This window comes from Felis catus, chromosome A2, assembly GCF_018350175.1.
Source record: "Felis catus isolate Fca126 chromosome A2, F.catus_Fca126_mat1.0, whole genome shotgun sequence".
Taxonomy (NCBI): domain Eukaryota; kingdom Metazoa; phylum Chordata; class Mammalia; order Carnivora; family Felidae; genus Felis; species Felis catus.
Genome location: NC_058369.1, coordinates 2,626,051 through 2,638,733, shown reverse-complemented (window position 1 = coordinate 2,638,733; position 12,683 = coordinate 2,626,051). Strand labels below are relative to the sequence as shown.

The 12,683-nt window shown below is 61.6% G+C and overlaps 2 protein-coding genes across 10 annotated transcripts in view; one reads left to right on the top strand and one right to left on the bottom strand.

Moving 5' to 3' along the window:
- Positions 1-12,683, bottom strand: part of NFIC (nuclear factor I C) — a 64,021-nt gene that overhangs the window by 13,821 nt on the left and 37,517 nt on the right. For all 9 annotated transcript variants that reach the window (XM_045043479.1, XM_045043480.1, XM_045043491.1 and 6 more), the window contains 4 exons: positions 9,753-9,824; positions 6,726-6,800; positions 5,956-6,079; positions 5,193-5,317 (listed from right to left, as the gene is read on the bottom strand). In XM_045043479.1, the coding sequence (XP_044899414.1) occupies positions 5,193-5,317; positions 5,956-6,079; positions 6,726-6,800; positions 9,753-9,824 (396 nt within the window). The remainder of the gene's footprint in view (positions 1-5,192; positions 5,318-5,955; positions 6,080-6,725; positions 6,801-9,752; positions 9,825-12,683) is intronic.
- Positions 6,073-10,471, top strand: LOC123381731. Its single transcript, XM_045043517.1, has 2 exons — positions 6,073-7,343; positions 7,770-10,471. Exon 2 carries the CDS (start codon positions 7,917-7,919, stop codon positions 8,886-8,888), a length of 972 nt encoding a protein of 323 aa, XP_044899452.1. The 5' UTR covers positions 6,073-7,343; positions 7,770-7,916; the 3' UTR covers positions 8,889-10,471.

Sequence of the window (12,683 nt, the reverse complement as noted above, 5' to 3'; positions counted from 1 at the left end):
AGGTGCCCCGGGCACCGCAGGCCAAGCAGCGTCCTCGCCTGCACCCCCCACGCCAGGGGCCCCCCGATGTGACAGCCGCTGCCGTCCCCGGGCAGAGTCACCCTGGTGAGAGTCATGGCCCGCCTCTGAGGCTTGCTGTCGCGGGCGTGGGGGTCTCCTGCCGCCCGTGTCCTGGCCCCCCGCCCCCAGCCTTGTCCCCAACCGTGTTCCCTCGGCCTCAATGCTGGGTCCTGCTGGTGGTGATACAAATGTGGGAACCAGCCGCCCCAGGGCCACCGGGGAAGTCAGCGGCTTTTGTGTCACAAACCCTGCTGCCCTCATAGCCCCAAACACACACGGTGCTGGGAGTGAGTGTGTCCGGGGCCCTGGGTCAGCAGGCCCAAGAGGCCTGGCAGCCAAGTGTCGCCTCTTGAGCCGGGAGCCCAGGCCGTCCCAGGGGACAGGAGCCGGTGGGACCCAGGATGGCCGGCGGGGGGGGGGGGGGGGGAGTCAGCCCTGCAGGCGGCGTGCATGTGCGTGCGCGTGCACACGTGTGCGTATGTGGGTGCGTGCGGCAGGGGCGACAGCTCCCTGCTGGCACGGGGCCTGGTGGGAATGAGGTTAGGGCCGGCGGAGGCTCACTTAGGAGGATTTCCTAGAACAGCCTGTCCTGGATGCAAATAGCCTGGCTGGACCCTGCCCCCAGCCGCATCTCCGCAGGCCCTTCTAGAGCTTCCTGAGATGGGGCCTGGGGGAACCAGGGCAGGCGGGAGGGAGTGGGGGAGCCTGGCCCGGGGCCCTGCAGGAAAGAACAGCCCTTCGCGCTCCGGGGCAGGCCCCTAGAGGCCCCGAGTGTGCTTCCCCGCGTCTGGGCATCCCTCCCGGCTCCACAGACAGGCCGTCACGCGGTCTGGTTAAGACGAGGCCGGTACGCCCTCCGGCCCCGGGTGCGAGCCGCTTTCTGCGCCCCCCCCCCCCCCCCCCGTGTCCCCATCCCGGCACCGCGTCTGTCCCCATCCGAGCACATCCACGCCTGCACCTTCTGCCTAGTGTCCTCCCTTCGGTCCCTTGCGTGCGCCTGCCCGGGCAGCACGGACCCTACCCCACAAGCAGCCCCATCTGCTCGTGCGCCCGCGTGCTCGCCCAGCCACACCTCTCCCCCGTGCGCACGTGATGTCCGGGCCGGGTCTCCACGGCCCCAGGCCAGGGGCGGGCCCGCTGTGGTGTGTGCGCCCTCCCCCCCCCCCCCCCCCCCCCCCCCCCGGCTGTCCTGTCCCCTGGGGGCAGTGCACATCGGAGCCTGCCCTCGTGTCACGCTCACACCCGCCCCGTGCGGGTCACAGTTGTCACCCCCGTTTCACAGATGTGGAGACTGACGCCGGACAGACGGGAGGTCGCTTGCCCAAGGCCACAGAGGCCAGAAGCGGGGGAGAGGATCCAAACCCAACACCGTAACTCCACAGGCCTCGCTCTGCGCCCCTCCTGCCCTCCGGGTTCTAAGAGGTGGCGGGAGCCCCCCACGTGACAGGGGAGAGAGAAGGCCCTGGTCCCTGCGTGGCTGGGTGCCTCCGCCCCCTGCAGGAGGGCCACAGAAGCGGCAGGAACAAAGCACTCCCGGGGGCTGAGCAGAGGGGCCCCTTTCTGGCCTGCTTGGGTGGGTAACCAGGGAAGGCCTCGGGAGGCGGTGGCCAGGAGGAGCAAAGGCACTCCCAATCTGGGCACAGAGAGGGCAAAGGCCTCAGTCTGGCGCGAGGCCTGGGGGGTGGGGCCGACAGATCCCCCAGCCCTCCGCCCCGCCCCAGGTAAGGGAGCACAGATGCAGAGGGGAGGCGGGTGTTAGCGGAACACTGCCCTTGCGGCGGGAGGAGAGGAAGGGAGGGGGTGCTCTAATCAGCTTAACCCCCTTAATGAGCAGCTAATTGGGGGCTGTCTAGACAGGAAGCTGGAGGAAGCCAAGAGGAGGAGACTGTGGGGGAGGGGGAAGAGGACATGGGAAGGGGAGGAGGAGGCGGCAGAGGAAGAGGAGGGAGGAAAGGAAGAGAAGGGGGCCGGGAGGAGCAGAAGGGGGAGGGGAGGAGGAGGGAAAGGAAGAGGAGGGAGGAGGGGGAGAGAGGCGTCCATCTTCCCCACCAGGCTGGGCGCACCTGCAGGGTGCAGACCAGCATACAGCTGGGGGTTATGCTGAGGGCCCCACAGGAGGGAGCCAGTCTGCCATCGCCTGAAGCAACCAATGGAAACCACAAGGGACAGATTCAGCTCTGTGACTCCGTGGGGCACACCAGAAGGGGGTGTGAGTTGCCTCCTCGTCCACCCCCACTGCTGCCGCTTCATGCTCAGGGCAGGAAGTTCACACCAGGCTCCAGTGACTCTCTCGCACATTTTCTTCCTTTTATTGATTGATTGATTTTCTCTTTTCGAGCTTCCTGCATTGAAAGCTAGGTTTTTGTTTTTGGCTTCCATCCTTTCTCTTTTTCTAATCCATAGACTTAAGGCTATAATTTTTCCTCTCCGCGCTGCTGTGGCTACATCGCAGAAGCTGCCCTCCACCTCTAAATAGTACACGCTCTATATGTGGCCGGTCCCGTCGATCACAGAGTTAACGAGGAGTGCTCTGGGGTTCCCAATCATTAAAGGCAGGGCAGAAGTTAACAGTCTCCCAGTATCTGCCCTACCCCTCTTCCTTAGTGGCAGAACCCTTAAATTTGAGACGGGCACATACTTGCCGAAAATAAGACTACATTTCCCAGAAGCCCCTGCGGCAGGGTGTGGCCCTAGGAGCGACTCAGGGGCCCAGAGATCAGCAGAAGAGGTAAGCGCATCCTCTGAGAATTATTTTTAAAGGGAAAGGACATGCTCAGACTTGACCCTTCTTTCCTGCTGGCTGGACAGCAGACATGAGGGCTGGAGCTCCAGCAGTTGTCTTGGACCATAAGGTGGGAATGAAAACCATACTCACTTGGGAGCACCTGGGTGGCTCAGTTGGTGAAGGGATAGACTCTTGCTTTCGTCTCAGGTCATGATTTCACAGTTCATGAGTTCGAGCCCTGCATCGTACTCAGTGCTGACAACGTGGAGCCTGCTTGGGATTCTCCCTCTCTCTCTCTCTCCCCCTCTCTGCCCCTGCTCGTGCTCTCTCTTTCTCTCTCTCTCTCAAAAAAAAAAAAAATAAATAAACATTTAAAAATGCTCCACATTTGGGGCACTTGGGTGGCTCAGTTGGCTAAGCATCCGACTTCAGCTCGGGTCACGATCTCACAGTTGGCGAGTTCCAGCCCCGCACTGGGCTCTGTGCCGACAGTTCAGAGCCTGGAGCCTGCCTCAGATTCTGTGTCTCCCCCTTTCCCTCTGCCCTTCCCCCAATCGAGCTTTGTCTCCCTCTCTCTCTCTAAAAAATAAAGTTTAAAAAAATATTTAAAAAACTGTTCCATATTCACTGGAGCTAAAGGCGGGAGCCTAAGTCTCAGGGTTGCTGACGGCTGGACATTTACTTTGGAGAGAAATGCACTGTCCTTTTGGGGTTTCTGTTTCTCACAATCAAACTTAAAGCTTATTAAACACAGGATCTTTACAGAGGCAAACCTGTCAGAAGTGGGGAACCCGCAGGGAGAGAGAGCCATGGAGACACTTTGACCCACAAATTAGAGCCTCCTAGGGAGACACATCCTCCCAAGGTTAGGTACCTGCCCTGGGAGCCAACACAATGGAAGAGGGAGGGCCATTGGGGCTCAAATGTCACAACCAGACACGCTAGAGACTCATTCACAGACATGGGCATTTTATAAAGACACGAACAACGAACTCTCTTGTGTCCTGGGCACTCATCGTGTGCCAGGTGGCTGCTTTATGCGCCTTCTACCATTTCCTCCTCCCAGCTCCAGGAAAGAAGAGTTATCTCATCAATCCCATTTTGAAGAAAAGAAAACTGGGGTTCAGAGAAGTCAAGTCACCTGCCCAAAGTTACACAGCCCACACAGCGAGCCAATGGCAGACCTGGATTTCAAACCCAGGTCTCTCTGACACTTAAACCTGCCCTCTTAACTGTAATGCTTTCCAGGAATCCTGTCGGTATGGTCTTCGTGTAGACAGACCTTTATAAGAAAGCTGGCCCTTCGGGAATAGGGAGTAGGGACCAAAAAGCAGGGGGCAAGCAAACAAATCCTCAGGTTTACTGGGTGTGTACTATGCGCCAGGCCTGTTTTAGGGACACCGCACGGATTAACTCACTTAATCCCCACAACCTTAGAGGGCGGTGCAGATATTAACCCCATTTTACAGATGAGGAACCGGAGGCTCAGAGCAGTGCGGTCACCAGAGGCTGTACTGGCCGGTGGGCCCGAGTCCACGCTGGCAACCATTGGGTAATCCGCGGGGTGAACCCTTTTCTGGGGTAAGGGTCTGGACTGAGCGACGTTTCTAAATTCTGGGACACAGACTCCGCTGGGGGCCTTTGCATTTCCAGGGACACCCAGCCCAGGGCAAGGCAAGCTTGCGGGCCCCCCTGAGCATAGTGTCCCCAAGCAGCCCCGAGGCCAGCCCGCGGGAGAGCAGAAACTCGGGTTCTCCGGAGGAGAACCGCGGTGGAGACGAGGACCCCAAGGAACGGAGATCTTCGGGGGGAGGCCGCTGGGGAGCCTGTGGCAATGCCGCCCCGGCAGAACAGGACCCGTTCTGGGGAGGGCCCTAAAAAGGCAGACGAGTGAGAGGCCAGCCTCTCCCCGAAAAGGAGGTTCAGAGAAAAGGAGACCTGGGACCGCGCGGAGGCCGAGCCCGTGGAGACGGGAATCTCGGAAGATCAGCAGGACCCCTGCGACGGGGCACGCTGCAGCTCGGGACCCACCAGCGGGGACCCTCCAGATGAGAGCGTAGGGCGGACCCCGGGAAGAAGCGCGCTGCCGATCAGAAGCGCCACCGAGTCCACGCCGCAGGTCGGGAGCCCCACGGAGACGAGGCTGCACCGGGCAGAGGGCAGGAAAGCCGCGGGAGGGACAGTCTCCGCCCTCCCCGGCCCCGACGGAACCCAGAAGCTCCGGGAACGTGAGTCCGGACTTCCCAGCGGCGAGCGACCCGCGCGACTACAACTCCCAGGAGGCTCCGCGGCCCCAGCCCCAGGGTTTCCCGCACCCCGGCGCCGGCGCAGTGCCTGCCGGAATATGTAGTCCCCGCCGCGGTAACCCCGGCCCCGAGGCCCGCTCCGCCCCCACTGCCAGCCCCACCTCCTTCCATGTCCTCCGTCCAGTTGCGGCTGCTACTCGTGGGAGAGCTGGGCGAGGTGTAGTAATCGCCGCCGGGGCTCGTGTCCACGTCTTCCTCCATCGAGCCCGATTTGTGCCGCTTGCTCCTAAAGGGAGAGGGAAACAGAGCGCAGGCCGGTTACCACGGCGACGCGAGGGTGTGGCGGGGGCAGTTTGGGCTGACTTCCGGTCCGTAGGGGGCAGGGCGGCGAGGGTGCTATCGCGAGACGTCGAGGTTCCCGCGGACTTTCAGCCGGTTCGGGGAGCACCTGTCTCAACCTGCCCAGCGCTCGGATGGGACGCCCGGGGCCAGAGGCAGTGAGGCACTCGGCCGAGCGCAGACGGCCGGTTGGCAGGCTGCGCACTAAAACCCTGGATAAACACTCGGCCTACCCTAAACCTCAGAACAACCCGGTAGGACTATGATCCCATTTTACAGATGGCGGAAATCCACGCAAGCACTGTGACCGGCTCAAGGTTACCCAGCGTATCTCCGCAAGAACCAGTGTCTATTCCCGTGGAGTCTCAGGGAGTGGGCTGATAGGACTCAAGGCTGTGGGAGCCCTGGGTGGGGTATCAGGGCTGGGGAAAGGAGCACTTGGGGCTGGGTTTTGAGGGATACGTAGGAGTTTACCATGTGAACCCTGAAAACAGGCATTCCGGGGAGAGGAGTCAGCCAGCTGGGGCCAGGTGGAGGTGGGCGAGGGGTGGCTGAATGCCCAGAGGCAGGGACCGGGGCACGTACCCGCTGGAGGAAGTGCTCGGTAGCGTTCTCCTCATGCCTGTGCTGGCTGGATTCAGGTCGTATGCCAGGTGCCCCTGCAGCTCCCCCAGGGAGAAGTTGGGTCCTGTTCCAGTCACCACGGGTGCTGCGGAGGGCGAGAGGGGGCAGAGTGAGAGAGGGTGCAAACTCCCGGGCTGCAGTTGAGAGAGGGTGCAAGCTCCCAGGCTGCAGTTTGCCCCGGAGGGGTGGGGAGAGCCACCGGGGGACTGGCCAGCCCCAAAAGGAACCCCGTCCCCTGACGGGCCTGGTTCCTAACGTGGCTGAAAGTGTCCTCATTCTATGGGTCAGAAGCCCAAAGCCAGCAGGAGAGGCCAAGCTCACACTGTGAGGCAGAGGCATAGCCAGAGCGGGAGGCCGAGCTTCCCAGCGCTCCCTGAGGCCAGGCTCTGCTGATCTGGACGGGGAGGATGATGGTCAGGGTTAACGCAGGACAGTGCCCAGAACTCCCTGCACTGGAATTCAGGTGGGGGTGTCTGGGGAGTGGGTGGGTCCCCAGCAGGTACATTAGGAAGGTAAGGGAACAGGAGGCAAAGCGGGTGGGGCGTGTGGGCCCCCACCTACTGCCCTTCCTAGGCACCTTAGCTCGGTGACAGAGGGGAGTAGGGCAGGGTGATGGGCAGCTTCCCTTTCCCTGAGACTCTTTCTCAGGGTCCCCATCCCAAAGCCCCCTCTCCCTCTCCCGCGCCCCTCCCCTCTCCAGATCCCGGCACAGGGTGGGCGGGGACACTCACTCCGGGACACCTGGATGAGCTCGGTGACACTGAACACGCCGGAGGTGACGAAGCTCTCCTGGAAGTCGGTCGTGTCTGGAACAGGGAGAAAATGGGACTCACTGGGTCTGTTTCCTTCCTCGACACCCTGGGCTACCCAGACTCCGGGGGCTGGAGTGGTCACCCTGCCCACCCCCTGCAGCCCCGTGGCAAGACGGAGGCAGAGGCCGGACCTGCGTTCGAATCTCGGCCCGGCTGCCGCTTCGCGTGTGCTCTTGGGCAAGTCCCTTCCTGTCCGTGAGCCTCTGTGCTCCCTAATCTCCAAAGTGGGGGCCACACACCCTGCCATCGGGGTGGCTGATAGGAATCAACTGGCCGCAAGGGGCTGGCTTGCTCGCCTCACGTCACGCGGTTCTGCAGCCCCTTATCCCTCCCCCTCCAGACTGGGAGCTCTGTCCTGACGGGGAGGTCTGTGTGCCCAGGTCCCGCGGTGTCCCCAGTGCCTGGCCCAGAGCCTGGCACACAGCAGGGGCTCAGAATCACGGGCTGAATGGAAGGTCCACCCGCAGCAGTTAAAGTCCCCCATGTCCCCAGAACCGCGCCTGCCTAATGTCAAAGGAAGAGGGACCCTCCTCTCTGGTATGCGGTGGTTGGGACCCATTTAACAGATTTGGAAACAGGTGTGGCTCCTCTTGGCTGACCTTGGACGGCTGGGAGCCAGCCTCTCGCACCACCCCCCCGCACCCCCGCCCCGCGGACGGACCCCGGACACACGACGCTCAGGGAGGGAACCCGACACAAGGCCACGCGGGGCGTGAGTCCGCGGGTGTGAAACGTCCTGAACGGGCTCATCCGCGGACAGGAAGGGGGCTTCATGGGGGCCGAGGACTGGGGAGGGGGAGGAGGGGTGGGGACAGGGCTTCTTTTCAGGGCAACAAAAGTGTTGTGGACAGTTAGAGGCGATGGTTGCACAACAGCACGAATGTAGTTAACGCCACTAAGTGTGCATGTTCTGTCATGTGAATTTAACCACAATACGGTTTTGGGTTTTTTTTTTTTTTTTAGATCATTAAGGCAAAGGCACCATGCGTCAGGCGGTGGTCGGCAGGCAGGGTTGGGGAGCCTGCCTGAAAGAGGACCGAGAGGCCTACAGACATTAAAGCTTGGGAAGTGGCAAGGACACGCAGGCCAGTGTCGGCTGCCGCGATCAGGATGATCTCAAACAGGAGGTTTGGCCGCCTCCCTGAGGGTCACGATATTGCCAGCAGTGGCCCATGCAAAGGCCCTGGGGTTGGAGGCAACAGGAGGGAAAGAAGCCAGGGAAGGTGGTCAGAGTGGAGAAGGGACCAGCAGGTGGGCGGCTGTAGGCCTGGGGGGGGGGGGGGGGGGGCGAGAGCGGTTCTTCTCCAGGCCCCCAGGGGGCAGCACGGGCCACAGGGAGCCGACCTGGGTGCCCGGTTCCCCAGCTGTGAGAGACCCAAGTCCTGGCCAGTCCGGAAACTCCAGTCTCCCCGGTTACCAGCTTTGTGCACACCATTTATTGAGCAATTACTATATGCCCAGCCCCGTGCTGGGGGGCTCAGGGCCACCACATTCCTAGGAGGAGAGGGCGATGCCCACCCCACCCCCCGCCCCCAGCGTCCAGGGGAAGTGGCCTCGGCCGTTTCCTGCCACCCAGCTGGCCAGCTGGTGTCAGCACGCCCCTCCGCCTTCCCCCCCACCAGGGTTTCCTGTTTGTGCAGCACTCGCCCAGCTCCATCTCCAGGGGACTCCCTGGCGGGTGGGAGGAAGTGCTTTCCTCCGCCAGACGCTGGAGCTCCCCATGGGACCAGGCCAAGCGCCGCTGCCCCCGCCTGCCTTGAACATCTGGCTTGGAGGCAGGCGCCTGAGGATCACAGGAGGCCAAGGAGGACTCAGGGTCACAGCCGGCCCGTGGTGAGCCGCACAGGGGCCTGTGACGCTCCTGGAACCATCCGGCCTCCCTGTGCCGGCCTTTCCAACGGGGACGTCCTCACCCACTTGCTTTTTCTTCCATCCTTCCTTCCTGTTATCTCTCCTCCTCCACCCCTGTGTACCATTTCTCTTTTTGTCTCTGCTTCACCCCTCCCTCTCTCCTTTTTTTTTTCTTTCTGCAAATATTTATTGAGCACCTGTTGTGTACCAGGGTCCTATCCTAGGCGCTGAGGACACAATAGTGATCAGGACAGACAAAAGCCTCTGCCCTCAAGCAGATGAGGTTGCATTAGGAGAGAGAAGCAAACAAGCAACTAAGCAAATACATAGGCGATCACTAACTTCCTCAAAAGGAAATAAAACAGAAAGTGGTCATTGAGAGTGGCTGAGGCTGTCTGAGGTCAGCAAATCTGCCTGAGAGGGGGAGTATGTGAGCTAAGACCTGGGTGATCTAGAGAGAGAGAGCAGTGAGCTGTCCAGATAGAAGGCAAAGCACATGCAAAGGCCCTGAAGCAGGAACTGGGCCTGGACTGTTGGAGGAACAGCTAGGAGGCCCATGTGGCTGGAGCAGAGAGACCGAGGGGAAGAGAGGGAGGAAGGGAGGGCAGGCAGGGCACAGGGACAGGTCCTGCAGGGCCTTGGGGGTCAGGGGGGGGACTTTTGCCCCAAGGGAGGTGGGGCCCCTAGAGGACTGTGAGCAGAGGAGGGCAGGACCTGACTCAGAGCTCATGGGGGCTCTCTGGCCACCTTAGGACAGACAGGGAAGTGAGGACAGAAGCCAGGGGACCAGGGTAGAGGTGACTGCTCTGGTCCAGGAGGGCGATTATGGGAGCAGACCAGGGCAGAAGCAGGGCCCTCTCTTGTGGGGTGAGCCCCTCAGGGCCCAGAGGGCGGGAGCTTGGAGTCGTGGGTTCCAACCCCAGCTCCCTGCTTGCCCCTGGGAAGGCCCCTTGACCTCTCCGTGCCTCGGTTTTCTCATCTACAAAATGGAACAATACCAGTGCCTGCCTATAGCATGGCTGTGAGGTGCCGATGCGGGGCCACGCAGAGCACGATGGGGCCGTGCGCCCCAGCCCTCGCCATCCCCAAACTCACCCAGCGTGATGGGCTTGCTGTCCTCCTGGTCGGAGCCCATCCCTGCCCGGGGACTACCGCTCTGCTCCGCGTCTGCAAAGAGAAGGAGGGGGACGGTGTGGTGACATTGCAGGGGACCCCACCCCGGGGGGGAGAGGAGGCCTCCGTGCCGGGGCCAGGCTGGGCAGCGCCGTGGAGAAGCGGTCCCGAGCTTGCCCAGGCCCGGGGGTCTCCGCTTGGCCCCCTCCCCTCGGCCTCTGCCCTTGAAGTCCCGGGGCGCCAGCCCTTGGTCTTGGGTTGTCACTCAGGGCCCCCAGGAGAGGGCAGAGGGGCGTCCCCCTGCAGCCGCCATGCGGCTACCCACCCGCCTGGCTTGGGGGCTCCCTCCCACCCTGGCGCCCGCCCTCCATCTTATCTAAAAATAATCAGGCTCCTTGGCAGACGGCGAAACAGACAGACGCTGAGCTCAGCATTATCAGCTCCGGCAGCCTGGATGGAGGGCGAGGCGCGCCAACCCCTCTGCAGCCCCCACGGCGTCCACCCGGGACCGGGGCGGGGGCGGCGGGAGGGGGGGGACACCCACGAGCCCAGCCTGACGGAACCCCCGGCCCCGCCTATCTGTCTCTGAGGTCAAACACCAAGGTGGTGGGAGTCACGGCCAGACGCCAAAGAAGGAGAATCAGCCCCTTCCACCTGCTACGTTCCAAAGCCAGGCATAACCGCTGTGTGCCCTCAGGCAAGTTGCTTAACTGTTCTGAGCCTCACTTCTCTCTTTCAAATGGGTGTGGGCATCACCGAGAGGTGGTAAAGAGGTAATACGGATGGGTCGGGAGCCCGTAGGGCACGCCCAAATCGAGTTCGAGCCCCGGATCTGGTTCAGCGCGGACGGCGTGGAGCCCGCTTGGGATTCTCTGTTTCCCTCCCTCTCTCTCTCGCTCTCAAAATAAATAAACTTAAAAGAATATTTTAAATCCCTAAAATGGCCGTAAATGTGGGCTTCACCTCATTTTTGAGGTCTCCTTCAATCCGTGAGAGCCACACGTCTGGCGTTGTGATTGTGCCCATGTTTTTTTTTTTGATTGTGCCCATTTTATAGGCAAGGAAGCCTGAGGTTGGAACAGTGAGCAAGCGCCCACCCACGGCACTTGTGTCGCCCCGCCCCCCCGTCGCCAGGGTGACTTTTCTGCATGAGTGGGCACGTGTGTCCAGACCTGCGACCCACGGCCGTGCGTTAACCGCCTGGCTTCCGGGATCGGACGCCCGAGTTCCCATCCCACGCCGGGAGCCTCTGAGGCGACGCGCCCTCCGCTCCCTCGGGATCCCGTGGGGGTGACCGTGCGGACGCCTCCCCAGGCGGCCTCGGAGCCCTCCCCGTGCGCCTCGTGGCTTGGCACACCCTGTGCGTCGAGCACCTCCTGCCCGCCAAGATCGAGGGTGCCCTGAACGCCACCGGGCCGAGGACCCGTGCCTCAGTTTCCCAACCCGCCACAGGAGCGGACAGGGGCAGCCCCAGTCGTGACCCACTGGGCTGGGCAGGGCTGGGCAGCAGCCGAGGCGAGCGTGCCCGGCTCGGCCCCGCGCCCTGTGGCCGCTCCCAGACCGGGCTGCCAGCGGCCCCTTGGCTCGGGCCAGTTCCGCTTGGACGGCCACGCGGCTGGGCACGGTGGCCGCCGCGTTGGGAAGAGCCCAGCCCGGGCAGCCGGCCTCGGGCACAGGACCCTCTTCCGGATCCGGGGCCCACACGGCCTCGCCAGGCAGCAGGGCGTCGCGGGTGCTCAGGCGATGCCCGGTCAGGGCCGCAGGGCTGTGGGCCTCGTTCTCCTCATCCGTGAAGTGGGCACAGCCACACGTCTCTCTCAGAGGCTGTCCCCTGACAGAAAAGGCGATCGCGAATACAAGAAAGAGCCCCAGACCGGGGTGGGGGGTGGGGGGCACACAGTAAGCACGTCGCCAGCCGGAGGGAGGCGTTATCACTCTCCATGCTGCGTCCCCCCCCCCCCCCGTTTCCGTCTAGGGTGTTGTTACTTTGCATCCGGGGAGAGCGAGGGCGCTCGGCCACAGCTGACTCTTAGCCAAGGTTGCCCTGTGACCTGGGGCCGGCCAGACCACCTCTCGGAGCCACGCGGTTTCCCGGGAGCAGAAAGATGGCAGAACCCACCTCCGGGCTTTGCCGGCCGCCAAGTCAGCGAATGCGTGTGAAAGCGCTGGTGGCTACTGACGGTCAAAAAACCGTGGGCTTGGGAGCAGCTGTGAACGACACTGTGTTCCGCGTGGCGGTTAACTGTCCGCTGTGAGCGCTGAGAACCGCGGCTGGCCGTCGCCTGTCGGTCTTGTATCCCGCAGCCCCGCTGAGCTCACTCAGTAGTTCTAGGAGATGTTTGTGTTTTCGTAAATCGCTCGGGATTTTCTTTGTAAGACCCTTGTGTCATCTGATCTGTAGGCCTCTGATTTCCTTTTTCTTGCCTTATTGCACAGTCAAGGACTTCCAGCACGATACCGAACGGAAGTGGCGAGAGCGAGTGGCCCTTCTTGGTTCCGATCTTGGGGGAGACTCCCCAGTTTCTCACCCCCGAGCACGATGGAGATCCTTTCACTGGGGTCAAGGGGTTTACCCTTCCCTTTCTATAGTCTGGGGAGCTTTTTTTTTTTTTTTTTAATTAAATAAGCATCGTTTCTAAACACTGATGCTGTAATGACATGCTATCTCATTAAATCTTTTTTAATTTAGTTTTTAGATGGTGGTTAAATAGACATAGCATAAAATTTACCATTTAACTGTTTCTTTTTCAATTTTTTTTTGATGTTTATTTATTCTTGAGAGAGACCATGAGCAGGGGAAGGGCAGAGAGAGAGACACAGAACCCGAAGCAGCCTCCAGGCTCTGAGCTGTCGGCACAGAGCCCGACGCGGGGCTCGAACCCACAAACTGCGAGATCACGAACTGAGCCGACT

What these genes read in the sequence shown, in the direction of transcription:
- LOC123381731 (XM_045043517.1), top strand. Translation starts at nt 7,917, where the DNA reads ATGATCTCAAACAGGAGGTTTGGCCGCCTCCCTGAGGGTCACGATATT.